The 26,589-nt window shown below is 45.5% G+C and overlaps 1 protein-coding gene across 1 annotated transcript in view; it reads left to right on the top strand.

Moving 5' to 3' along the window:
* The window catches only part of ABCB5 (ATP binding cassette subfamily B member 5), a 53,028-nt gene that overhangs the window by 7,956 nt on the left and 18,483 nt on the right, over nt 1-26,589 (top strand). The window contains exons 3-17 of the mRNA XM_035129682.2: nt 1,555-1,648; nt 1,734-1,788; nt 2,901-3,048; nt 5,276-5,336; nt 5,941-6,132; nt 6,408-6,579; nt 8,109-8,233; nt 9,247-9,424; nt 11,266-11,379; nt 13,085-13,195; nt 13,547-13,672; nt 15,959-16,162; nt 23,976-24,146; nt 25,425-25,586; nt 26,163-26,420. Of these exons, the coding sequence (XP_034985573.1) occupies nt 1,555-1,648; nt 1,734-1,788; nt 2,901-3,048; nt 5,276-5,336; nt 5,941-6,132; nt 6,408-6,579; nt 8,109-8,233; nt 9,247-9,424; nt 11,266-11,379; nt 13,085-13,195; nt 13,547-13,672; nt 15,959-16,162; nt 23,976-24,146; nt 25,425-25,586; nt 26,163-26,420 (2,171 nt within the window). The remainder of the gene's footprint in view (nt 1-1,554; nt 1,649-1,733; nt 1,789-2,900; nt 3,049-5,275; nt 5,337-5,940; nt 6,133-6,407; nt 6,580-8,108; nt 8,234-9,246; nt 9,425-11,265; nt 11,380-13,084; nt 13,196-13,546; nt 13,673-15,958; nt 16,163-23,975; nt 24,147-25,424; nt 25,587-26,162; nt 26,421-26,589) is intronic.

The following is a 26,589-nucleotide window of genomic DNA, read 5'->3' as shown; positions in this document are numbered from 1 at the left end:
GATCCCTTTGTTTGGGAATGGTTATAAAAACAGGGCAAGGTGTTGTGAATTCGGATTGATAGCCATGAAATTGCATTCAACAGCTATAACTACTTTGTTGTTTTCCCCTCCAAATATTTATTTCTGAGTCTTATTTTTTTAAAAAAATTAAGTGGCTCATAGTAATTACAAAAAAAATTGTTTTTATTTACCCCTTGTGCCAGTTTTTCACAATATTGTGGAAGTACATGTGTTTTAACTTTGCCATAATACTTGTGTAGATTTCCAATCTGCATCTAATAACTTAAAATGGACATTTTTCAAGCTACTGTGCTTCTTCCTCACCTATCCACCCATCTGACCTTCTCTTCATAATGCATAGCTGCCAAGTACCCCGTTTTCCCCGGGAAACCCCCGTATTTTCTTACCGTTTCCTGCAGGTGCCCTGAATGGCAAAATACCCCGTATTCCCCCAGATTACGGAGCTCCTGCCGGCGGCCATGTTCTTCTGGTGCCGCGCCGGCACTGGAAGTCCCTTCTACGCACTTCCGGACATGCATAGAAGCGACTTCCAATGCCGCTGTGCCCATTTCCAAAATATCCGCAGCACCAGAAGTGTGTAGAAACGACTTCTGGCACTGCAGACATTTTGGAATGGGCACAGCGGCGTCGGAAGTCGCTTCTACACATGTCTGGAAGTGCGTAGAAGCGACCTCCGGTGCCACAGTGCTACTGATCCTGGTTTTTTCAATCCGGAACTTGGCACCTATGTCATAATGCAGCTGTATGTGACTTGTTGGGTGTGAGAGTTTCCAAAGACCTGTTCCTGCAATCTTTCTTCCAAATAATAAAATATTTTTTATGAGGAAATAATACATTTGGGGGTTGGGGTGTAAGTCTACTGAAATATTCTTGCGATATTATTGATGAAGACCTGTGAACTCATTAGCAGATTAAAACATTATTTTTAAAATGTTTAGTGGGAAAAAAACCCATATGTTTTAAACCAACTCATTGGCACATGATGTATACTGCAAGGGAAGCCTTCCTTATTTCAGTTGTTTTACACATAAGGTATCTCTATTCAAATCTATTGTGTTATTCAGACTTGTTGGTAAATGGGAACATTTTCACAGTGCAACCATTAACCTTCATTAATGTACAACAGAAAGAATTGTCTGCATTTTCAGGCACAATGCAGATCAATTATTGCATCAGTAATAGAAACAATTGCTTTGCATTTTTTATTTAATATGTATAGTATTTCTTTTGCTCATTGAGCATTTCAGGGACTTGCTTCTAAAATTTGCAATCCTATTGCAAGTCCAGTCTCCACATTCACTGAGAGGCAGGTATCACTGATTTCTACGGGTCCTGCTTATTTATTTAGAATTTCAGCCTGAGTCAGTAGTTAAGTAGGTTTATATAGTTTGTAGATGTGTTTAGGGCATAGGGCTGGCACCTGCCAAATGTAAGCGTGTTCCTGGAGAATTTGGTGAATAAAGTTTCAAGCAAATTCTTTGGATTCCAAACCCAACTATTTCTATGAAATCCAACTGACTTTCCCATCAACAGAACCTCCAGGTAATGCCTATGACAACCCTACTTTCCATTTGGATGAAGAACCTGCAACAAATGGCCATTTAAAGAAGAAGAAGAAGAAGAAAGAGTAGGTTTTTCCTTACGCGCTTTGATGCCTTTCATTTCCCACAAATGACCTCAGCTGACTTGCTTTTCTGTTGAAAACTTTTCAGAAAGAAAAATGAGAAGCCAGAGAAGAAAGGGGAGGCAGTTGGCTTTTTCGAGCTGGTCAGTATGCTTCTTTGCCTTTGTCATTTTCTTTGGTTGGCTCAGATGTGTACCTTCCTCGCATCTACAAATGTGGTGACACCAGGAGCGTCACTCAGAGTCATGCACGCCTTCCCTATTTCCTCCATAGCACATACAACATAACACACAGGAACCTGGTGGCCTCCAGATGTTGTTGGACTCCCTTCATCCTTGACCATTGACCATTCTGGCTGGGACTGATGGGACTCCCAAAATGATGAAAAGCTCTGTTTAGGGGAAGAGTGATGAGGAAATATATGAGCCCAAGCCCTGCTCTATGATCCTACAATACAAAACATGGGGAAGACGATCAGCCATGTCTCTTTTTCTTCAAAATGAGATTTGGAATACCTAGTGTGAGGAACTTAGTCAACTAAAAGTGAAAGGTAGGCTGTCGATCAACTCCCAGTTGCTCAGAGATGGAGAGATCAATGGGAATAAAGAAGCCATGAGAGAGGAGGTTAAAATGATGACTGAAAACTCTCAGCTGGAGAGAGGCCTTTCTGACGTAAGGTCCAAACCCTCCCAAGTGTCCCTGTTTTCCAGGGACAGTCCAGGATTTACAGAAGCCATCTTGGTTTCTGATTTGATCCTAGAATGTCCTGCTTTTCCTTAGGACATCCCTATTTTCATCAGAGAAATGTTGGAGGGTATGGAGTTATGTGACCACCACCACCCTGAGCCAAGGAGCTAAATAACTATATAACCTTTAGAAGACATCTGAAGGCAGCGCTGTTTAGGGAAGTTTTTAAATGTTTCATGTTTTATTACGTTTTTGTATATGTTGGAAGCTGCCCAGATGGGGGGGAAAATGATACTACTACTACTACTACTACTACTAATAATAATAATAATAATAATATAGAATGTCCCCATTTTCATCAGAGAAATGTTGGATGGTGTGAAGGTATGTTCTGCATAAATGGACGAAGAACACCAGTAGGGTAGGAAGAACAGAAAGAAAGCCCAGCAGCTGACTAAGTATGGTGTATGTGTGCATACATACAGGCATATACACAGAGACACACATGTATACACACATTCTGCCATAATTTCACCTGATTCCTGCTGTTTTTTCTTTCTCAATTTAGTTTCATTTTGCAGATGGGCTAGATATTATTTTAATGATAGTGGGGTTAATCGCAGCTGCTGCAGCTGGAACCGGACAGCCAATTTTAATCATCGTCTTCGGCCAGATGACAAACAGCTTTGTGATGACCAGCCACAATAATGTTTCAGGTAAAAATAGCCAAGTTTGCCCCATCTGTGCTTTTTTTAAAAAGGATTATTGAGTTTCTTTTTTATAATTATTACAGTGGTACCTCGGTTTACAAACACAATTGGTTCCGGAAGTCTGTGCTTAACCTGAAGCGTACTTAACCTGAAGCGAACTTTCCCATTGAAAGTAATGGGAAGTGGATTAATCTGTTCCAGACGGGTCCGCAGAGTACTCAACCTGAAGCGTACTTAACCCGAAGTATGAGTGTAATTGGTTCCGGAAGTCCGTATTTAACCTGAAGCGTACTTAACCTGAAGCGAACTTTCCCATTGAAAGTTACAGGTAGGTAGCCGTGTTGGTCTGAGTCGAAGCAAAATAGAAAAATTCCTTCAGTAGCACCTTAAAGACCAACTAAGTTTTTATTTTGGTATGAGCTTTCGTGTGCATGCACACTTCTTCAGATACCTGAAGAATATCTGAAGAAGTGTGCATGCACACGAAAGCTCATACCAAAATAAAAACTTAGTTGGTCTTTAAGGTGCTACTGAAGGAATTTTTCTACTTTCCCATTGAAAGTAATGGAAAGTGGATTAATCCGTTCCAGGAGGGTCCGCGGAGTACTTAAACCGAAAATACTCAAACCGAGGTGTACTTAAACTGAGGTATGACTGTAATATATTTTTAATTTGCTTTTCTGTTTTATCATATCATCATCAATGCATTCTGTGTTACAGTCATGCACAGGATAAGAAGAAAGAAAAATAACTAATATAAGAGAGAGAAAGAGAGTGCTTTTTTCTGCTCTGGGGTACACATACCCCTAAACGTTTTGTGAATCTAAGTTTGGCGTCATTGAGGGGCAATATTTCAGTATGAGTAGGAAAATGAGACTACTCCTAGACATTGTTTTAGGGTGGGGAGCAGTGTGTGAGAGAGAGACTATATGAATATTATGGGCTTCTTGAGTTTCTAGACACGGAGAGGAGAACACAGAGCTTTAAAATGCTCGAGATCAGTATTCACCTCCTCCCCCCCCCCAATTTACATTCATAATCTTGATGAACTGTAATCAAGCAAAGGCTACTCCAAGCACTCAGTATAAAATAAAATAAATGAACCTTTGCTGAAGTTGTTAAAACTTGACAGCATGAATGGGAAACTTGTAGCCCTCCGGGTATTCTTGAACTACAAACCCCATCACCTCTGATCATTGACACTGACTGGGGCTGATGGGAATTGGGGTCCAAGAACTTCTGAAGGGCCAGAGATTCCCCATTGCTGCTTTATAGGAAGTTTAGCTTGGGAGAAGCAAATGGCTGCTGTTTGGCAGCCATGGCAACTGGATCTGGCCTACAGATCAGGGTCCACTTGGGCATCAATTTCAACAGTGTGGACAATGTGGCTTGAAAATGAATCTCATATATTTGGGTAATTGCATGTTTCATACTTAGATGCCTACATACTAAAAGAATGCATTAGCAGAGATGTAAGGATACATATGATGGGGGGTGGGGGATGTAAAATCCACACGTGTCAAAACAGGTTCCAAATGCTATGTGCTTTAAAAAAACAACTTCAATTTTATTTTTCCTTTTTTCATGAGCGACTTCAACATGGAGGGGTTGTGGGTTTAGTATTACTTAGTGGCTGTGTGACAGTCATACATAGCTGCCAAGTTTTCCCTTTTCTCGCGAGGAAGCCTATTCAGCATAAGGGAAAATCCCTGTAAAAAAGGGATAACTTGGCAGCTATGCAGTCATATGCTTCTGTTAAATCCAGTTACATTATGTTGGGAAACATTACATGGAACTAATGTGCAGTGCTTGGTCCCTCATGGACTGAATGCATGTTTTATTGACACTGACATAGATCATAGAATTGTAGAATTGGAAGGGTCATCTAGTCCAACCCCCTGCAATGCAGGAATCTTTTGCCCGACTTGGGGATTGAACTTGTGACCTTGGAATTAAGAGTCTCCTGCTCTTCCAAGTGAGCTATCCAGGATATTTTCAAAAATGCCCAGGAAAGTTGCCTACATCATGAAGAGATCAGGCCTGAAGGTTAGAAACTGGATAGCTGCTTAACGCCTCTGACTCTTAATCTTTCCTTACTTGAGACTTTTCGTTGTTAAGTCAAGTAATAATTAACAGTGCCATGCAATGCCATGTAAAAATGCCAAGACCACATTGCCAGACAATCTCGCAGCACCTCTTCTGATAATTATAACTACTGCCTTCTATTTTGCAGAAGCTGCACTAGCTAATATCTCAGGATGTCCACCTTCAAATATAGAAAACCAAATGGCCACGTAAGGACCTATCCAATTTCTTTTTTAACTGAGCTGTGACTGACTTTAAAAACATAAGAAAACTAAAGACCTGTTTAGCAATACCCTGTTTCATTGAGTGGCTCACCAGATGCCTGTTGGGAAGTCACATCCCTCTTCCCACAGCTGTTCCCCAGTGACAGCTATTCAGATGATGATGAATTGAATTTGTATACAGTATCACCCTATACCCACAGGTATCAGGGTGGTCACAACATAAACTTAATTTCAGTGGGTCTATTCCAAGGAATATGACCAGCATTGGAGACAACCCATTGCTTTCCCCCCCCCCAATTACCTTGAAAAATTATATTAAAACATTAGTTAAGAATTTTCTTCTGATAATGAGAGTGACGTGAAGGACATATGGGTCTTTCTTCCAAGGAGTACTCTTCAAATGCTTGAACACAGGTACTATGAACACAGGGGGGCGCTGGGTGGATATTTGCACCCTGGCACCGCATCTGCTCTGGTGTGCTCTGGTCCATGGGGTCACGAAGAGTAGGACATGCTAAAGACGGGCCCTGGATATGGGAAACGTTGGATTGCAACACAATACCCCATTGACCTGTCGTTTCTTCAACAGGCATGCTTACTACTTTGTTGGTATTGGCTTTGGGGTATTGCTCTGCAGCCTGATTCAGGTGTGGACCTTTGTGACCAGTTCTGCAAGACAAACAGCAAGGATACGCGAGAAGTTCTTTTTTGCTGTACTTCACCAAGAAATGGCCTGGTTTGATACCAACCAGATTGGCACACTGAACACGAGATTAACAGAGTAAGATGTTTCTGTTTTATGTTATAATCTGGGGGAAAGGAGTGCCGTGCTTTGGGTCAGGTGTAAATCCCTACATGGCTAGTTCCTAAATGTGTTTGCATGTGCATTCCTCCTCCATAACCAAATGGATGGGAAGGCACATACTGTAGGATGCCATATTGAGAAAAGTTTGTATTTAATGGCAGTGATTTCAACCCCATTCACAAAGGCGTTGAAGACTTAACTATTGAATAGAAGCAGCAACTGACATTCACATTTTTCATCCTTAATTGCAGCGATATTAACACCATTCACGAAGGAATTGGAGACAAGCTCAGCATATTAATGCAGAATTTAAGCACGTTTGTGACGGGCATTATCATAGGATTTGTGCATGGATGGAAGCTGACCCTGGTTATCTTGTCTGTTAGCCCGCTTCTCGTTGTATCTGGGGGTTTGTGGTCATACGTAAGTTGCTTGAGCTGCTACAAATGAAAATTCTCCATATGTGCACAACAAAGGAGGGTGAAGAATTGAAGGAAAGAAGGATAAAATGAAAACCTGCATTGGGGCGGAGGTGGGAATGGCGTGGTGTTCATGAACTAAAACACTCTTTGAAGACTGTGCCCCATTAATCTGCCATAACTTGGTGCCAAGAAACTGTTCCAGTTAAGAATTCTTATTGACCATTTGTAGGAGAGAGATAGTGTGGTTAGAAAGTTGGACATAGACTGGAGAGATTGGGCTTAAGTTGCTGCATGACCATAAATCTTACTGGGGAAGTTTGGGCAAATCATTTTCTCTCACCCTGACCTATAGCAGGGTCTATGTATACCATTCTGGGGTCCTGAGAGGAAGGGGTGGGATAAGTACATAATACCGTAGTGAATAATAAATCTACCCAACCCACATCTGAGCCTCCTGTAATTAGTGCTAATTGATAAGGCACATATGCCTTATAATTGGAGATTCCAATGACTATAAGTAAATAGCTATGGAAAGGAACTGGACAGATACAGCCTCATTTCTCTGTATCCCCACACAAAGACTAGCTGAATTCATTGTTTTAACGAAAAGCAGCAACCTTTTTAGCACAAACATTTTTTAAAATAAATTTTATTAATGTTTGAAAGGAAATGTACAAAGGTTAATATCCAATACTGTTTAATCAAAGATAAAATAATCTAAAAACATAAACCAGGAGGTGGGAAGGGAAAGAAAGAAAAGGATAGGGAAAAGAGAACTTCTTATTCTTCGTCTGTCAGCCTCACATAGAATTTTTTTTTCAAAACATCCACTCCAAGATAATACCCAACAATTCAGCTTTCTATAAGAGCAACATTTTCTTCAATCCTCAAACCCAGATATCGTAAGTTCGTATTCTTTTTCACTCAAAAAGTCTATAAGGAGTTTCCAGTCTTTCAGCACGTACATTTTTAAAGTAGTATTTTAGTCATTTTCTAAAATCCGTATAATCAGCTTTATTATATAATCAAGAGAAGTCTCCCATGCAAGAGAATTGTCTGCACAAGTGACCCATTTTGTTGGTGCAAAACAGGTGAGGAACCTAACGCCTAGGGCCAAATACAGCCCTCCAGGGCTTTCTCTGGACCTTGGGACACTGCTCAGGCTCCTTGCCTCACCACTCTGCTCCTTGACCCCCTCGAGTGTTTCTGCATGCCTGGAAAGTGCCCTTGAACTATACTTATTCATCTTGCTTTCCTGGGTGAAGAGAGTTTTGCAGGATCTGTTGCTCACTTTTGCCCATTGCTGGCATGCAGCCCTGCTGATGGTTGCCCATAAGACAATGCAGTCCATGGGCTAAAACACATTCCTTACTCTGGTGTAAAACAGGGGTCATTCAGAGCTAGAATCAAAATACTGCCTATGAATAAAAGACCCGTCCCCGTTTCCTGTCACATAAAGAGTTCTATGAGTTTATTGGGTTGTTCTGTAAAACAACTTCATTTTTCATTTCCTTCTTTTACATATTCCAGCTCCTGTCAATGTTGACTACTAAAGAACTGTCAGCCTATGCTAAGGCAGGTGCTGTGGCAGAAGAAATCTTGTCGGCCATCAGGACTGTTGTTGCTTTTAATGGGCAGGCGAAAGCTAGAGCCAGGTAAGGCCGCTTCTAACAATCAGCGTAATTAGTATACAGTGGTACCTCGCAAGATGAATGCCTCGCACAATGAAAAACTCGCAAGACGAAAGAGTTTTGCATTGCGCAAGGCATTCGCAAGACGACGAGGTTTTCTATGACCTCATCTTGTGAAGCGCGGCCATAGAAATAGGAAGCGGGCGAGCTGCAACAAAAGGGGAACCAGCTGTAGCGCGACAAGAAGGCTGACAGCTGATCTCCTTTGCCTTCTTGCCACGCTACAGCTGTCAGCGCTCAATCTCTTGGGGCTCGGGGCTTGCTGTCGGTGCTTGCTCTCTTGCCTGCCTGCCCAGCGTCTGCAGCGGCACTTGCCTTCCCTTAGCACTGGGCTCGGGGGACTGGCGACGGCGGCACCACTTGCTCTCTTGGCTCGGGGAAGGCAGTTAGGCTGCCTGCCTTCCCCGAGCCAAGTGCCCTTCCCCGAGCCCAGCACCTGCCTGCCTTCCCCGAGGCAAGCGAGCAAGCGCCGCTGCCAGTCCCCCAGAGCCCATAGGAACGCATTGATTAAGTTTCAATGCATTCCTATGGGAAAACACGACTCACAAGACGAATTTTTCGTAGGACGAATTGACTCCTGGAACGAATTAAATTCGTCTTGCGAGGCACGACTGTAGAACCCAATGTGTGTATTGTTGCCCATGTTCAGGTGGAGATCAAGCTGTAATTCTGCCCATCCAACATGGCTGATGGAAACAAGTTTGTAAGCCATTGTGAACTGTGCTCTTCAAACATCTGCCTCCAACCAAGGGGCATCACAAGATGAAACATGCCTGCTTTTCTCACGCACATCTCTTGTTAAAACAGTGGGTTACACCTTCAAATAGGAAAAATCCACTGTGGTTCTAGCAGCTTCAGAAGATTTAAGCGGTGTGGATTTTTTTTGTAGAGATAAATGGCAATGAGTACTTGCCTGTATGGAAGTAGAACTGAGTAGGAAATACCTTAAATAATCACATTTGTTGGTTTGTTTTCAGGTATGATGCAAACCTAGAGGACGCTCAGGTTGTTGGAATGAAAAAGACCATCACCACCAATATGTCAATGGGTGTCTCCCAGTTTTTAATATATGGATGCTACGCACTTGCCTTTTGGTATGGAACGAAGCTCACAGTGGATGAGAAAGAAAACTACGACATCGGGAAAGTATTAATTGTAAGTCTAGTTGTCCTGCTGAGTGCAGACTTTTAAAAAAATGATCTCTGAACTTAAAAGAAGAGGTTGCATTGGCGATTTGAGCCCAACCCGCAGAAGCATTGCTACCGGTTCTGCACATATTATCTTGATCTGCAAATCAGTGTGCGCAGTAATGGACTTCTTCTTATCAAACTGGTGTTGTGTGGATACTGGAAGCAGTAATTTCCGACAGTTGAACATGCACAGTGACCAAAGTTTGTGAAAGCGTATATGTATGTGCCATTGGGGGAGTCCAGTACCACTCTCGTTGCTTAGTTCAAGCATTTACCTTGAACTAAGCCAAGTAAATTATTATCGTTATTACAGTGGTGCCTCACAAGACAAATTTAATTCATTCCAGAACTCAATTCGTCCTACGAAAAAATCGTCTTGCGAGTTGCGTTTTCCCATAGGAATGCATTGAAACTTAATCAATGCGTTCCTATGGGCTCCGGGGGACTGGCAGTGGCATGGAACAGGGCTTCGGAGAAGGCGCAACGCTTCTCCGAAGCCCTGTCCGATGCCGGCTGTGTGCGAGGCGGCGGGGGGGGGGGGAGAAGCGCTTCTCCCTGCCGTCGCCTCCCGCCTGCCTTCCCCGGCACGGGACAGGGCTTTGGAGAAGGTCTCCGAAGCCCCGGCCCATGCCGGCCTGTGCGCGGCGGTGTGGTGGCTGCCCCCACCTGTCTTCCCCTTGGCTCAGGGAAGACAGGCGGGGGCAGCCACCACACCGCCGCGCACAGGCCGCCTTCCCGTGCTACATTCTATGGCCGCACTTCACAAGACGAAGTGGTGGTCATAGAAAACCTCGTCATCTTGTGAATACCTCGCGCAACGCAAAACTCTTTCATCTTGTGAGTTTTTCGTTGTGCAAGGCATTCGTCTTGTGAGGTACCACTGTATTTATTATTATTATTATTATTATTATTTTATTTCAACTTATACACCGTCCTGTAGCCAGAGGTCTCAGAGCGGTTCACAACAAGACCACAACACATAAAATCAAACCAAACGCAATAACCCAGTAAATCCATTGCAGCCTAAAGAGGGAATACCATTAAGCCCAGAACCTAACATTACCTAACTAAATCTCTCTGTGTATGAACCTGATCACAATATGCATAATTTGACCTGTTTTCTTGTTGATGCACATAACATCCAGCAAGGCAATCTGTGCACAAAATCCTACTCTGCACAAATTTCCTCCCTGAAGTGGCACCTCTTGATAAAATAATCAAGATAGAGGTGTCTCTATCAGAGCTAAGCATAGCTGCCAAGTTTTCCCTTTTCTCGCGAGGAAGCCTATTCAGCATAAGGGAAAATCCCTTTAAAAAGGGATAACTTGGCAGCTATGGAGCTAAGTCAATCAACTGCTCCACCTGTTTGCAGAAATAACCATACTACGCACTCTTAGAATCATAGAATTGTAGAGTTGGAAGGCAATGTGAGGGTCATCTAGTCCAACCCCCTTGCAATGCAGGAATCCTTTTGCCCAGCGTGGGTTTTGAACCCACCGCCCTGAGTTCAAGTCTCGTGCTCTAGAGACTGAGCAATTTAACTGCTCTTTCCATTGGACACAATAGCTAGACTACATGGACACAATAGCTGAAAAAACTTGAAAGAGGAGAGAGATGTTTGTAAATGTGTTTTTGCTGTAAACAAAATTTTAAAAAGTCATGTTAACTTGGTGGTAAGTTGCATGTGTTCAGTGAGGTTTACTTCCAGGCATAGAATTGCAGTTGTAATTGCTGTGGTGCTGCATTAACTGATGGCAAATCACTAGTTTTCAAATGTTAATTATTTCAACGATTTCCTCACTATAGGTGTTCTTTTCTGTGATTGTTGGTGCATTTTCCATTGGACAAGCTGCCCCAAATTTGGAAAGTGTGGCCAATGCTCGAGGAGCAGCCTATGAAGTCTTCAGAATTATCAGGAAGGTATCTATTGGCTGGGATGTATAATATCTCTAATCGTCCAATTAACTAATTACTGAAAATAGCTGTTTACTTGGCCATTTTCCTATGTCGTGAAGGCTGAAATTTCAATTCAGTGGAACAGGGTCAATATATTAACTGATACGCATGAAATTTCAGATATAGCTATATAATCCCTAGTGTAGTAAGATAAGACCTTTGGAGCAGGTATTTTTTAAAAAATAGTTTTTAAGAACCGCCTTATTACACAATTCTCACAAAATACGGCTTTTATCTTCACAACAACTCTTTGGGGTAGGCTAGGCTGAGAGAAAATGACTGGCCCAAGGTCACCCAGTGAGCTTCGTGGCCAAATGATTTGAACATGGGCCTCCCCAGTCTTAATCCAGAACTCTAACCACTACACCATGCTAACAAGAAAGGGGTCACCTCAGCCTTGTGTTTTAGCCCACAGATAATCATTCCTCAGGAGCACTCATATATTTATTTATGCGGTGTTAAAATAACATGAAGTAGCTGCAGCAAACTGGCTTCTTCGCCTCTTTGTTTTTCATAAGTACATAGCTGCCAAGTTTTCCCTTTTCTCGCGAGGAAGCCTATTCAGCATAAGGGAAAATCCCTTTAAAAAAGGGATAACTTGGCAGCTATGTAAGTATATTATACAAGTTGCTATCCTTGTGATCCTTGTGAATCCTGCTCCCCGCCATCTGAAATGGCAATTCTGGTGTCCAGAAATACAACCCTTCTGGAAGAGAAGAGAGTCGTGCAGTATTTTAAAGAGTGAAATGGCCTGTTTGTTTATCATTAGACATCAAATGAAGAACATGCCTGTGTTAGCTAAGATCTACCATAACCAAGATAATAAATGCTGGAAATGTAAAAAGGTGGAAGGTACATTCTATCATATGTGGTGGACATGCCCACTAGTTAAGGATTTCTGGGAGAAGATTTATAATGAACTGAAAAAAAAATGTTTAAGAATACCTTTATTAAGAAACCAGAATCCTTTCTACTGGGCATAGTTGGAAAAGAATTGCCGGTGAAAGATCTAAACTTGTGCCTATATGCCACGACTGCAGCGAGAATATTAATAGCGAAGTACTGGAAGACACAGGAGTTACCAACAGTGGAAGAATGGCAAATGAAATTGTTGGACTTTATGGAACTGGCTGACCTGACTGGAAGACTGCGAGACCGGGGGGAGGAGAAGATGGAAGAAGAATGGAAGAAATTTAGAGTATACTATAAGAAATATTGTAAAATTGAGATATGAGAAGAATTGTAAGCAATTGAGAAGTTGCAGGTTAAGGAGATAAGAAATATATTATTGGAATTAGATTAGAATGTATAATAAGATTTATAAGTAAGGCTAGGATAGTTAAAAAGATTTGGAAAATAAGATACAGAACTTGTCAAAAATGATTTAATATGAACCGCTAGAAGAGAATCTGGGGAAGTCACATAGTTAAGTAGGAATATGAATGAGTTATATATTATTATTGTTTTTATTTTTCTTTGTAATTTTTTTTCTAGTATCTTTTTTCTGTTTTCTCTTTCCTTATTTTGGAAATGTGAAGTTATATTATGTAAAAATACACGATGGATATATATAAAATTAATAAAAATCATTATTAAAAAAAAGAACATGCCTGTGTTAAGCCACAGTTACAGAAATGTATATTACAGTACTTCCAATTTCCTTCTCCAGCCCCGCCCCATAGATAGCAGTTCCAGTGAGGGGTTCAAGCCAGACAAACTGCGAGGAGAGATTGAATTCAAAAACATCAGTTTCAGCTATCCCTCAAGGCCTGATACTCAAGTAAGCTTTTCTCTTTTTTCTCCCCCCCCCCTTTTTGGTAGTTTAGGGTATTTAAGGAAATGTGCATTAAAATTTACTGTGTGTCCAAATAAGTGCTGATAGGTTTTGTTAAAATATATCTCCAGGATTGCTGTTGTTTAATAAAATAAAAATATCAGCAACTAAATCAAGTGTTTGCATTCAGAACACAACATGTGTTTTTCAGATACAGCAACCATGTTTCTTTAACATATTTCATTTTTAGGGTGTCGTTCATCGATCAAATCACCCTGAAGGTCTCTGTGATCTCTGGGTTGTTGCTGTTTTATTTCATTGTGTTTTACATGTTTAAATATTTGTGAATAATTCCAGATTCTCAAAGGTCTGAGCTTAAAAATCCAGCCTGGGAAAACTATTGCTCTTGTTGGTTCCAGTGGTTGTGGGAAAAGTACTACAATTCAACTATTGCAGAGATTCTACGATCCCGCTGAAGGAGAGGTATGTTTTGACGGAACCATAGCTGTTCAATTTTCAGTGTCACAAGTTGCAATTTGCTATATGAAAAAGCACTGAAATATTTGGTTGGAAATCTTTGCTGTAAGAGATTCTTCTGTGCTTTTGCCACTGTGTTAAGTAATCCCATTTTAAATACTTTCACTAAATTTAAGAGCAATTCTTAGCCTGTGCTTCCTGCTTCTGGTCATTTAGTTTACTTATTATTTCAGCAGAATAAAAATGGTCACGAATGATTCCCTCCCCCCCCCAAAAAAAATACTATTAACATTTTCATTTACGGTATATATACATATAGCTGGCTCTGCCGCGCGTTGCTGTGGCTCAGTCTGTTAAATGGAGCCTCAGAGTCCCCCCTTCAGACTCCCCTCACCTTCAGAGTCCCCCTGTTTTACGCGTGTTATGTTTACACAGGCGCATCCCTGTGACTCCTCCTACCCTGTTCCGACCTATTACCTATCCCGGCCCCTCCTCCCTGTGATTGGGCCCACCCTGTCCCGACCCATTACCTATCCTGCCCCCTCCTCCCCCCACCCCCGGCTTATCCCTGTGATTGTGCCCACCCTGTTCCGACCCATGACCTATCCCGCCCCATCCCCCCATCCCCCACCCAGGCAAGCCCCCACCTCCACTCAGCCTAGTCTGGAAAGCAGCCTAGTCTGCAAAGCTGAGCCGAGATACTGTGGAGAGGGAAGCTTTCCTAGGTGCAGTACCAGTGTAGCCATTGCTAGAGGGCGCTGTGTTGCAATCTCTCCTGTGCTCCCAGCATGCACTTTCGTATGATTTGTGAGTTCTGAAACACGGGGTTTTGGTGGTTTTACCTGGTGTAGGTGACACATCTGTCTTTGAAAACGGAATGGGGTCACTCGGGTAGTCACATTTGACTTTGTGTCCAAATTTCAACGCTATCGGTCAAGCAGTTTTGTTGAACATTGGAGACAAAGGAACATACCCAGTTTACTTTCTATATATATAGATTATACATATATACATACATGACTATATTTTTGATATTATACTCTACACAGATAATACTTTTGTTAAAATTAATCTTATAAATTCTCTGTATTATTTGATTATTTGGCCTTCCTTTACTTGAAGTTCTTCTTTGCCCAAATCTGCGGTGCCCTTATCTGAAGTTATTTCCTTCCCCCAATCCTTGACATTTACTCTTTCTGCTGTCTGATCTCCATCTTTAGTTTTGGGCCATGAATTTGGATTCTTTTCCACCTTTGAAAAGGTAAAAATTTAAGATTCCCTTCCATCTCATGTAGCTCTTCAATAGTTTTAACGGTCAGCCATTGTCCTTATTGAAAGTCTAAACAGAATGCCCCATCTTTATTTAATTTTTTTGTTCCTTAATTGGAATCTTAGAAATTTAAACTCTCTATATCACTTGGAAATATTCTCCATATTTGGCTAGCACCCAGCCTGAATGCTACCTTTATATTATTGGATCAGAGCTGATCTAATTATATATATTGTGCTAAATGTTCATTTAACAAAGCTAAATGTTCATTTAACAAGGAAGGCTCCTTCTCTGCAAGCCTACCAGGACCCTTCTAAGTTTTGAATTTCTCTTGCATATTTCTTGCTGAAGTTATTCTAAATTGTCTCTGGCTTTATCTAATCCCACTTCCAACTCCCAATTTGTAGTTTTTGCTTTTCTTAGCAATGTCTTGTACTCTTTTTGATGTTGTTGCCCTTTTTACTTTTTTACCTTCATGACCTACTCTAGTCTCAAGATAAAGCAGCATGTAACTCTTATTTCAACTAATTGTCTAAATACAAAAAGTTCATGTTTTAAAAGTTGATAAAATTTGGCCAGGGCAAGTATGTATTTTCGTATGTGTCAACATTTTAGCTTGCTTTTCCCTTAATGAAATAGGCTGCATTCAAGCAATTATAATAAGATATGAACAAACATCATTTCCCCTCTTCATCCTCCCTTTGCAATTGAGTAAACTAACCGAGAAGTCATCTGTTATGCTCGAACCAGGAAACTGTGGTCAGTGGTTTCCAAACAAGTCTGGATCTGAAGCCAACTTTAAATCATACTTTCATATCCAGACTTCTTTAAAAGCAAATCACCACAGTTTTGTGGTTCAGATGTAATGGAAAACTATAGCTTACTGAAGTATATTTATCCCTGCATCATCTGTAAAGTTACAAGTTATCTAAGAAAGTTTATCTGAATGTAGCTATTAACTATGCCCGTTTTAAAATCTGCTTTTGTGACCTCTTACAAATTGCTACATCTTTATCCCATAGATAACCATAGATGGACATGATATCCGGACGCTTAATCTCAAGTGGATGAGAGAAAATATTGGCATTGTAAGCCAGGAACCAGTATTGTTTGCTACTACAATAGCAGGCAACATCCGCTACGGCAGAGAGGATGTTACGGATGCTGAGATTGAGCAAGCAGCGAAAGAAGCTAATGCTTATGATTTCATATCCAAACTTCCTGATGTGAGTACCTGAACTGTCATATTCTCTGTTACGATCTGGAGAACTTCGTTCCTACATTTGCAAGGATTTACACGTGCCAGCTTTTAAACTACAGTCGTACCTTGGATCTCAAACGCCTTGACTCCCGAACGATCAAAACCCAGAAGTGAGTGTTCTGGTTTTCGAATGGTTTTCAGAAGCCAAACATCTGCCATGGCTTCCGATGGGCTGCAGGATGCGCCTTGATTTTCGAATGGTTTCGGGAGTTCAGCGGACTCCCGGAACACATTCTGTTTGAGAACTAAGGTGCGACTGTATTGCTAATTGTTTTTCACTCCAGTAGATGCACAAAGAATTTTTCTTTTTTTAAACAACATAGCTGTACATCTGGCTGTGGGAGGGGCACTGGAGTGAGCCGGGCACTGGAGTGAGCCCCTCTGCTCAGCTCTGAAGCTGCTGGCCTCCTGTCACCGGTCCAAAACAGGGCATTTTGGGGGAGAAACCAAGTCAGTCCAGGAACCACTCTTGCTGCCATCGCGTGATCGAACACAACCATTGGCAGTTTGATTTTTAGTCTTGACGGGCTATCCCGCCCTGCAGTGTGGTTGGCCGGGGAATTTACAATGGATGGCTGCTGGGGGCTGTGACTCCTCACTACTCTGGAAATGGAGGGTAGCTGGCGAGGGGCCGCAAGCACTGCCCACCTAGAGCTCGGTAAGCAGCTGTTTTCTCACCACCACCCTCGGCCACAACCACCTGGAGCTGAAGATGGGGCAGTGCCCTACTGCTCTGCAAAACCTCACCGGTGGAGCTTTTGCATGTAAACAACAACCAAAGCATCAAAAGTACTATACCGGTTTCAGTAGTCTGATCTCAGCAAGCTGAGATAAGGAAGAACACCCTCTCCCACACTTCCTGTTCCCTTTCCAGATTCTGAGTCACTTCTCTTAGATTCATTCCTCATGAAACAATGCATACTTAAAGTGTTTATTTAATAATGACCACCATTTTCTCTCTTTTTCTTTGCTGGAACAACCTTTGGCTTACACAGATTCTGTCAGAGGGCCTGATATGGCTACTCTAGAGTAACGACTCCAGCATGGTCTTTTAAGGCTTTTATGAAGTGCTGATTATTTACAGTGTTCAGAGCAGTAAAAATGCATCCTTAAGGTGAGGTGTCAGAACCTCCGAATGGCGATTGGCGCGTTTTCTTCCAGCACCAAAGCTTTGGCAGACCCAACCTCTTCCCCCTACGTTTGCGTCGCAATTCGGGAGTTGGGGGGATTGGCCTCCCCCCCGTGCGTCCAACTTCCTGTCCCACCTGAGGCATGGGCTCCACAACCTTGCCTGAGCCTCGGACACCACTTCCTGACTCTCCGCTGGAGGCAGAGCTCTCCTTACTCTCTCCAGCGCTTGGGGATGGGCTGGAACTTAAGATGGGAGGGACTTCCCTGTATCCCTTGTCCCTCACATCCACCCCCCTCCCAGGCTCCTCCCCCCCCTCCCTAGGGGCTCTCTGCTTGCTGGGGACGAGTGAAACCCCAAGAAGTCTGTGGCATCCGAGCCTGTGGGTGTAAAAATTTCCCCCCAATCCGGCGATCTTTCCCCCTCCCCCTGAGAAGACGGGAATCCCAAGAAGTCAGTGGCGTCAGAGCTGGTGGGAGTAAAAATGTTCTGCCAGTCCTCTCCTGCCTCTGACGTCGTCGACCTCGGTGAAACCCACACCTCTTCTTCCGTATCCTCAAATTCCGCTTCCCATCTCCACGGAGAGCTGCTGCCTGCGATCCCTTCCTCCCGCCCCTCCCCCTCTTCCTCCCTTTCCATGTGCCAGGGCTTGGGCCTGTGGGGGAACAGGGCGTGGAACTCTTCTACTAAAAATTCCTCAGGTACTTCCGTGGCTGGTATCCACTCATTGTGGGACGGCGGAGTGTCCTCCCATGCTATCAGGTACTCCAGCCCTCTCACCCCTCTCCTTGAGTCTAAAATCTCAGTTGCCTCATTGAGCTGACGGGCGTTTCCCGTCTCCCCCCCTCCCTCTGGAGGCTGATCGCTGTCCCTGAACCTAGTACTTTCCCTGTACGGCGACAGCAGCGATCTATGAAACACTGGGTGCACTCTCATGTCCTCAGGCAGTGCTAGCCTGAAGGCTACCGGGTTGACCTGTTGCGTGACCGTGAAGGGGCCCAGCCTCCTGGGTGCTAACTTCTTGCATCGCCCCCTGGTGGGAAGACCTTCCGAGGATAACCAAACCTTGTCCCCCACCCTGATGACCTCTCCCGGTCGCCTGTGGCGATCTGCCCCCTTCTTGTACGCTTCCTTGGCCCTCTCCAAGTGTTCTCTGAGCTGCTGGTGCACCGTCTCCAGGTCCTCTGCCCAATCCTCTGCCTGTGGGCCCTCTTCCTCCTCCTCCCCCTCCCTCTCCGGGAAAGATCTGAGGTCGCGCCCGTAGTTGGCCTTAAAGGGCGACACCCCTGTGGAGACGTGCACCGCATTGTTGTAGGCAAATTCTGCCAGTGGCAGGCGATCCACACAGTCCGTTTGCCTCTGGCTGATGTAACATCTCAGGTACTGCTGCAGAATGGCGTTGACCCGCTCCGCCTGTCCATTGGTCTGCGGGTGCCGAGCCGTAGACAAACTGACCTCCACCTGCAGGAGGTTCATTAGCCGCCGCCAGAACCTGGAAACAAATTGGCGGCCACGATCCGAAATAACTCTTAAAGGCAATCCATGCAGTCTGAATACGTGGTCAACAAACAGTTTGGCCGTCTCTTCTGCCGAGACCGCCCTGGCACACGGTATAAAGTGGCACATTTTGGACATGAGGTCCACCACCACCAACACTGCGGTCTTGCCCCTGGACGACGGCAGGTCTGTGATGAAGTCCATGGACACTACTTCCCACGGCCTGTGCGGTGTGGCTAAGGGCTCCAGCAAACCTGCTGGTGGCGCTCTGACCACCTTTGCTCGCTGGCAGGTGTCACAGCCCCTTACATAATCCCTCACATCCTCCTGCACCCCTGGCCACCAGAAGTGTCTCATAACTAGGTGAGTGGTTTTGTCCCTTCCGAAATGACCCGCCGTTGGGTTGTCGTGCATCTGCTTGAGGACCTTACCTCTCAGCTGTTTGGTGGGCAGGTACAGGGCTCCCCTGTAAAAAAGCAAACCCCTCCTTTCCTCAAAGTCTTTAGCCTGCTCCCTCCCCCCTCGCAGCTCTCTGAAGATGCGGGAGGCAAACTCATCTGCTGCCGTCAGTGCGGTGAGTTCTGCCTCGCTGACCACTGCTGCTCCGCAGGACCATGCTGATGGGGGGAAAATGTGCCTGGGCGCTGGTGGCAACTCCTGCTCCATGTACTCTGGTTTGCGGGAGAGGGCATCCGCCCTGACATTCTGCTCCCCCGGGATGTAGTGGATGGAGAAGTTGAAGTTCGAGAAGAACTCTGCCCACCGTATCTGTCGCTGGTTGAGCACCCTGGCCGTTCTCCAGAACTCCAGGTTCTTGTGGTCTGTGCACACCTGGATGGGGTGCTTGGCGCCCACCAGGAAGTGTCGCCAGTGCTGGAAAGCAGCGTGGATCGCAAGAAGTTCCCTATCAAACACCGTGTAGTTGCGTTCAGGCTGTGTCAGCTTCCTGGAGAAGAAGGCACAAGGTCTCCACTCTCGGTTGGCGTCCAGTTGCAACAGGATCGCTCCCAAAGCCCGGTCCGAAGCATCGGTCTCAATGCGTAGGGGCGCATCCTGCACTACGTGGAACAGGTTCTGGTTGGACGCGAACACCCTTTTGAGGCTTTCGAACGCTGCTTGCGCCTCTGGCGTCCACCTGAACTTCTGCTTGCCTCTCAGGCAGTCCGTGATGGGAGCCGTAACCCGCGAGAAGTTCTTGATGAATTTCCTGTAGAAGTTGGCGAATCCTAGGAGGCGTTGGGCATCTTTGCGCGTCCTGGGGCTGTGCCAGTCCAGGATGGCCTGCACCTTGTCCTTGTCCATCGCCAGCCCCTTGTCTGACAGCTTGTAGCCCAGGAAGTCCACTTCCCTGGTGTGGAACTTGCACTTCTCCAGCTTCACATACAGGTGGTTCTCCTTCAGGCGTTGCAACACCTCCCTGACATCCTTCACATGTTGCACTGGGTCAGCGGAATAGATAAGGATGTCATCCAGGAAGACCAGGCAGTTCTTGAAGAGAAGGGACCCCAGGACGTGGTGCATGAAGGCCTGGAAGCATGCTGAGCCCCCTTGCAACCCGAAGGGCATCACCAGATATTCAAAAGAGCCCAGAGGCGTGAACATCGTGGTTTTCCACTCATCGCCTTCCCGGATCCTGATCAAGTTGTACGCCCCCCTCAGGTCTAGCTTGGTGAAAATCTTGCCCCTGCGTGCCGCTGTCAGGAGATCGTCCACTCTGGGCATGGGGAAAGCCACTGGCTCTGTCACTGAGTTGAGCCGTCTGAAATCCACCACAAGACGGCGCTGTTGCGTGTCTTTCTTGTCCACCCAGAAGACCGGGCTGCCTCCTGCTGCCTTGCTTTCTCTGATGAACCCCCGTTTGAGGTTCTTGTCCATGAACGCACGCAAATCCTCGAGTTCCTGATCTGACATGGCGTACAGCTTGGCTGGGGGTATCGTTGCCCCTGGTACCAGGTTGATCTGGCAGTCGAAAGACCTGTGTGGGGGTAGGTGGTCGGACTCCGCTTCGCTGAATACCTCCTGCAGGTCCCAGTACTGCTTGGGTATCGCCTCACCCCCTTTGACATGCATGGTGGCCACCGTGGCTATTGGAGGCCCCTCCCCTGGTTGGTGCTGCATGCAATGTTCCAGACAAAAGTCCGACCCAAACGTGATGCATCTCTGGTGCCAACTTATGGAGGGGTCGTGGCGCGCCAGCCAGCTCATTCCCAAAACGATGGGGGGGTCTGAGATGGTTGTGACGTTGAAAGCCAGTGTCTCTGAGTGCCTTCCCACCGTCATTCTCATGGGGGGCGGGTTTGATGAGTGATGGCCCCTCCCAGCAACTCTCTGCCGTCAATGGTGGCTACGTGCAGGGGAAAATCCAGCTGCAGAAGCTGGATCTGGTGCTCTTCTGCAAAGTTTCTCGAGAAGAAGTTGGCTGAGGCACCACTGTCAATTAAGGCGAGGACAGTCAGGGGATAGCCATTTGGGAGCGTTAGCGTGACTTCTAGAACCACTCCTGCTCTGGGAGGGGTAGGCTGGCTCTGCTCCTCTCTGTGCGGGTGGGCGGGCTGGCGCTGTTGTCTGCTGACTGTGCCTGGCTGCTGCCCCTTGTCTCCTGCAGCCAGGCTGTCTCGTTTCCCTGCTGTGGTGCTGCTTCAGTGGGGGAAGGTACAACCGTTCCCGCCTTTCCTTGCCACTCTCTGCGATGAGGGCAGTCTCTGACGCGATGCCGGGGGGAGTTGCAGAGAAAGCAATTCCCGCCCCTTCCCTCCTTGCGTCTTGGCGCCGCCGGGGTTTGAAAAGCCCGCGCGCGCGCTCCACCGTTCTCCATCGGTTCTGGCTCTGGGCTTGGTCTGGGCGGGTCTGGGGGTGGTCCCTGGGGTGGGGTTTGGTGATGTGGTCTGTCCTGGGAGCGTGGGAACCAAGGTTTTGCTGCGCGCGTCGCTTGTTTGTCATACCATCTGGATTCCTGTCTCACCCCCACCGCTAGCGCCGCTTTGCTTAACTCATCCATAGTCCGCGGTCTAGGACCTCTTGCCAGCTCATCCTTAACATCTGCATGCAAACCCAGGTAGAAGGCTGATTTCACTGGCTCACTTTGCAGATCCCACCCCAGTTTGTGCACCAGCATGGTGAATCTCGCCCAGTAGTCCCTCACTGTCGATTTTCCTTGTGTTAAGTTATGAAGCTCCTGTTTAGTGGCCTCCATTTCACTGTCACTAGCGTACATTATTTTTAAAGCTTCTAGAAATAATTTTGCGTTCTTCATGCAAGGATTTTTTTGCGCGATGAGCGGTCTTACCCATTCCCGGGCGGCCCCCGTCAAATGCTCTATGATAAAGGAGACTCTGTGCGCGTCATCTGGGAATTCTGCTGCATGCAATTCCAGCGCATAATTTATTTCTGTCTCGAATCCTAGGTACTCCCTAGGGTCGCCGCTAAACTTGGTGACTAGGCTCTGTCCCCTTCTCACTTGGACTAGCTGCGGCTGGGGCGCCCCCCCACCTCTAGCGGCTTTCTCCTCTTCCAACTTTTTCTGCAGGTCCAATACCATCACCCTTAGCTGTTTCTCAGTCTCCTCTTTTGTCCTCACCTGGTCCACCAGCTTGTTCAGCTCCTCCTGCGCCCCTCGCGCTTCCTCCTGAGCGGCATGCAATTGCTGCTGTGCCTGCGCTGTGAGGTTCCGTAGCTCCTGCTTCGCTGCTTCGGCCTCCAGCCTCCACTGCTCAGCCTCTTGAGCGCTCATCGCTGCACTCCAAAGTAGCCAAAAAAAGATTCGGAGGTTGCTGTCAGAGGGCCTGATATGGCTACTCTAGAGTAACGACTCCAGCATGGTCTTTTAAGGCTTTTATGAAGTGCTGATTATTTACAGTGTTCAGAGCAGTAAAAATGCATCCTTAAGGTGAGGTGTCAGAACCTCCGAATGGCGATTGGCGCGTTTTCTTCCAGCACCAAAGCTTTGGCAGACCCAACCTCTTCCCCCTACGTTTGCGTCGCAATTTGGGAGTTGGGGGGATTGGCCTCCCCCCCGTGCGTCCAACTTCCTGTCCCACCTGAGGCATGGGCTCCACAACCTTGCCTGAGCCTCGGACACCACTTCCTGACTCTCCGCTGGAGGCAGAGCTCTCCTTACTCTCTCCAGCGCTTGGGGATGGGCTGGAACTTAAGATGGGAGGGACTTCCCTGTATCCCTTGTCCCTCACAGATTCTATTGGCAAACTGTTAAATTACTGATTGCATGCATATTCATTATTATCACAGATATGCTTCAGAAAGCTTCTTAAATCAAATTCTTTGTTCCTATGTTTTCAAATGTGTGGCTTAGATGAGTCATTGTGTAACCATGGTTAATCGTTGAGATGGCTCCAGTCAACCAATCCTTTGTTTCCTTTTGATAACAGAAAACTTATTCTTAGCAAATGGCATTTTCAATCTTGCAGGACACACTGATGAATCCAATGTGAATAGCTAACCAAATCATTTAGACTGTTCACACAAATGAAGAAACCCATTTTATTACTGGAGTGCCAACATAGCATTCTTTCTCCCCTTCTTCTCTCCATTGGGAAAATTTTCAGAAATTGTTAGCTAAATCTGTCCCTGATACATTTACAGATGAATCTGTTATTAGCACCATCTGTGCTACAAGTAATAAATCCTTATGCTCATGAGGTATGCTACCCTGAAAACAGAAACGAAAGCTCCTTTGCAAGTCCACGCACTAAACCCTGTCCCCGGAGCCTCCCCTCCCCAGAAATGAGACATGACAACAATATATGGGTTTCAATTAGGCCACAACTTTAATGAAATTCAGGTGTAGGAACCTTGGCATAGGCCTTGGAAGGTGAGACTGGTCCGAAGGGGATCAGCCTTTTTCCTGGCCCTCATCCCACCCCCAGCCGACAGCCCATTGTCCTTCTGAGATGGGGGCAGGGCAACAGCCACCCTGTAGCAAGGTGGGTGGCACCTGGCCAGGTAATCCCGTGCGGTGTCGCAAAACCCCGCCCACCTCTTGGGAGGGGGTGAGCAGATATTGCTGAACATTACTGAATGTGTTGTGTTTAGCTGTAGAATGTTACTTCTACGCTGTATCGCCTTCTCTTGTTTGTATCTAAGAGTGGAAACTCTAATGTGATTCCTTCTGATTTCTGTGCTTTGAATTTCCCAGAAATTTGACACCATGGTTGGGGAAAGGGGAGCTCAGCTGAGTGGAGGGCAGAAACAGCGTATAGCAATTGCTCGTGCCCTAGCCAGGAACCCCAAGATCCTGTTGCTGGATGAAGCTACCTCTGCTCTGGATAATCAAAGCGAATCCATAGTGCAAGCAGCACTTGATAAGGTGAATAGTCTGTTATCATAGAACCGTAGAGTTGGAAGGGACCCTGAGGATCATCTAGTCCAACCCCTTGCAATGCAGGAATATGCAGCTGTGTCATACGGAGATCAAACCTGCAACCTTGGTACTATCAGCACCACACTTTAACCAACTGAGCTATAGTTTAAAAACTGAAGTTCCTTGAGGCATCTCCTACGCCAATTCTAGTTTGGCCTTAAGAATATATGCCATAACCCTTGAAAAATATTATTTCGACAGAGCTTCCAAACCTGAGGTTCTTTTGCCAACGGGCTTTTACTTATATGTTTAGTGCTTTTATTATACTGTGTTTTTAGGTTGTATACCATCTTGGACCCCCCCCCCTTTATGCGTGATTTAAAAATATTTAAATAAAAACAAACAAAAATGGAAGGTCCCAAAGCAGTGAGACTTGGTGTACTGTAGTGTTCACCATGTTCATTTAGCCAACACTGAGTTGATAATGTGAAATCTGTAAAGGAAATGCTAAATTGGTTCAGGAAACAGCAAATGGGAGAGATCAATTATAACTATAAAATCCAGTTAAATATAAGAGGCGATTAATACCCAGGTGGCGCTGTGGGTTAAACCACTGAGCCTAGGGCTTGCTGATCAGAAGGTTGGCGGTTCGAATCCCTGTGACGGGGTGAGCTCCCGTTGCTCGGTCCCAGCTCCTGCCAACCTAGCAGTTCGAAAGCACGTCAAAATGCAAGTAGATAAATAGGAACCGCTACAGCGGGAAGGTAAACGGCGTTTCCGTGTGCTGCTCTGGTTCACCAGAAGTGGCTTTGTCATGCTGGCCACATGACCTGGAGGCTATCCAGCTCCCTCTGATGAGCGCGCAACCCCAGAGTTGGTCACGACTGGACCTAATGGTCAGGGGTCCCTTTACCCTTTACCTAATAGAATTGTTGGATGTATGTTATTGGTAGTAATTAAATAACCTCTGGGACTCCTACTTTTAGGCAATCTGTTTGCAGACAGGGCCGGCCCTACGGCAAGGCTGGGTGGCGCAGGGCCGCCAGGGGGCGCTGCGCGGCTGCGCCTGCGGCAGCTGCTAAACAGCCACACAGCGACCGCTGGGAAACGGGGCGGGGGTGTGTGCCGGAGGGGTCTTCGCACCACAGCGCCAGGGCACCTGATATGCTTAAAACAGCCCTGTGTGCAGTTGTGAGATGAACAAAGTTTCTTGTGTATATGTTTCTGTGTTTGTGTATACAAAAATGTTTGCCTTCTCCCACCCCTTTTCCTTTTCTTCTCAAGGCCAGAACTGGGCGAACCACGATCGTGATTGCTCACAGACTCTCCACCATCAGGACAGCCGACATTATTGCTGGCTTTGAGAAAGGTGTCGTGGTTGAACAAGGGACCCATGACAAGCTCATGGCACATAAGGGAGTCTACTATGCACTTGTAATGCAGCAGGTAATAAGCCATCGTGGCCCAGTTTACACATAACGCTCAACCCGTTCTACCCATCTGCCCAGATAACACCCAAGCAAAGTTACAGACTGAACTACTGTTTTCTTCTGTCTGTGTCTGTTTCTGAGATCTACTGTACTGGGTAGTTTTATTTATTTTAATTCCACTTCCATTGATGGAAATAGGCAAGTGCTTTTCAGTTAGAGGTGCTCTACATGTTCAGGAAAAGCACATAATACAAGTTCCACAGGTTTCGGAGCAGAAGTGTGAGAGCCTGTTTAAATACTCTTGTCAAAAACTCATTGCACGTTTAAAAGGGGGGGGGAACCTTCATGTGTCAAAAGAAAGACTATGCTAGAATCCTTTTTCTGAAGATCTCTTAAGCAACTAGTTTTGGAATGGAACCCAAAAATGACACCACCACCCCAAAAATCTGGAATTGCGCCACTTCAGAATGCACCACATGCTTTTCTGTGTACAGAGATTTAATCATTGTACATAGTAATGAAATACGTTTCTCTTGATATTTTCCATGGGTATTGAACTTTCTTCGGAATGACTAATTCCTTTTTACCTTAGTGCTATGGTGGAGATGATCAAAGCGATGAAACAGTAGAAGAAACAGATTTTGAGACTGAGGAAGATGACGACGACTCTGAGGATGATTATCTAAATGAGGTGGAGGCCAGTGTCTTGGAAAATCCTGTTGATGGCACAGAAATAGCTCAGGGAGGAAGCATCAGTAAACGCAGCCTCAGTAGGGCTTCTACGAAAAGATACTCTGACAGGAAGAAGAGGAAGAGGAGGAGGAAGAAGAAAGCAAAGAAGAAGAAAATGGTTGGTGCTAAGATTAGTTCTTAACATGCCTTGAGAGAATAGCATAAAATTTAGAACAGAACATTCCATTTTTGTTAAGATGGTAGATCAGGCATCCCCAAACTTCGGCCCTCCAGATGTTTTGGACTACAATTCCCATCTTCCCCGACCACTGGTCCTGTTAGCTAGG

This window comes from Zootoca vivipara, chromosome 12, assembly GCF_963506605.1.
Source record: "Zootoca vivipara chromosome 12, rZooViv1.1, whole genome shotgun sequence".
In the NCBI taxonomy this organism is placed as follows: Eukaryota; Metazoa; Chordata; class Lepidosauria; order Squamata; family Lacertidae; genus Zootoca; species Zootoca vivipara.
This window is presented reverse-complemented; position numbering and strand designations above follow the sequence as displayed.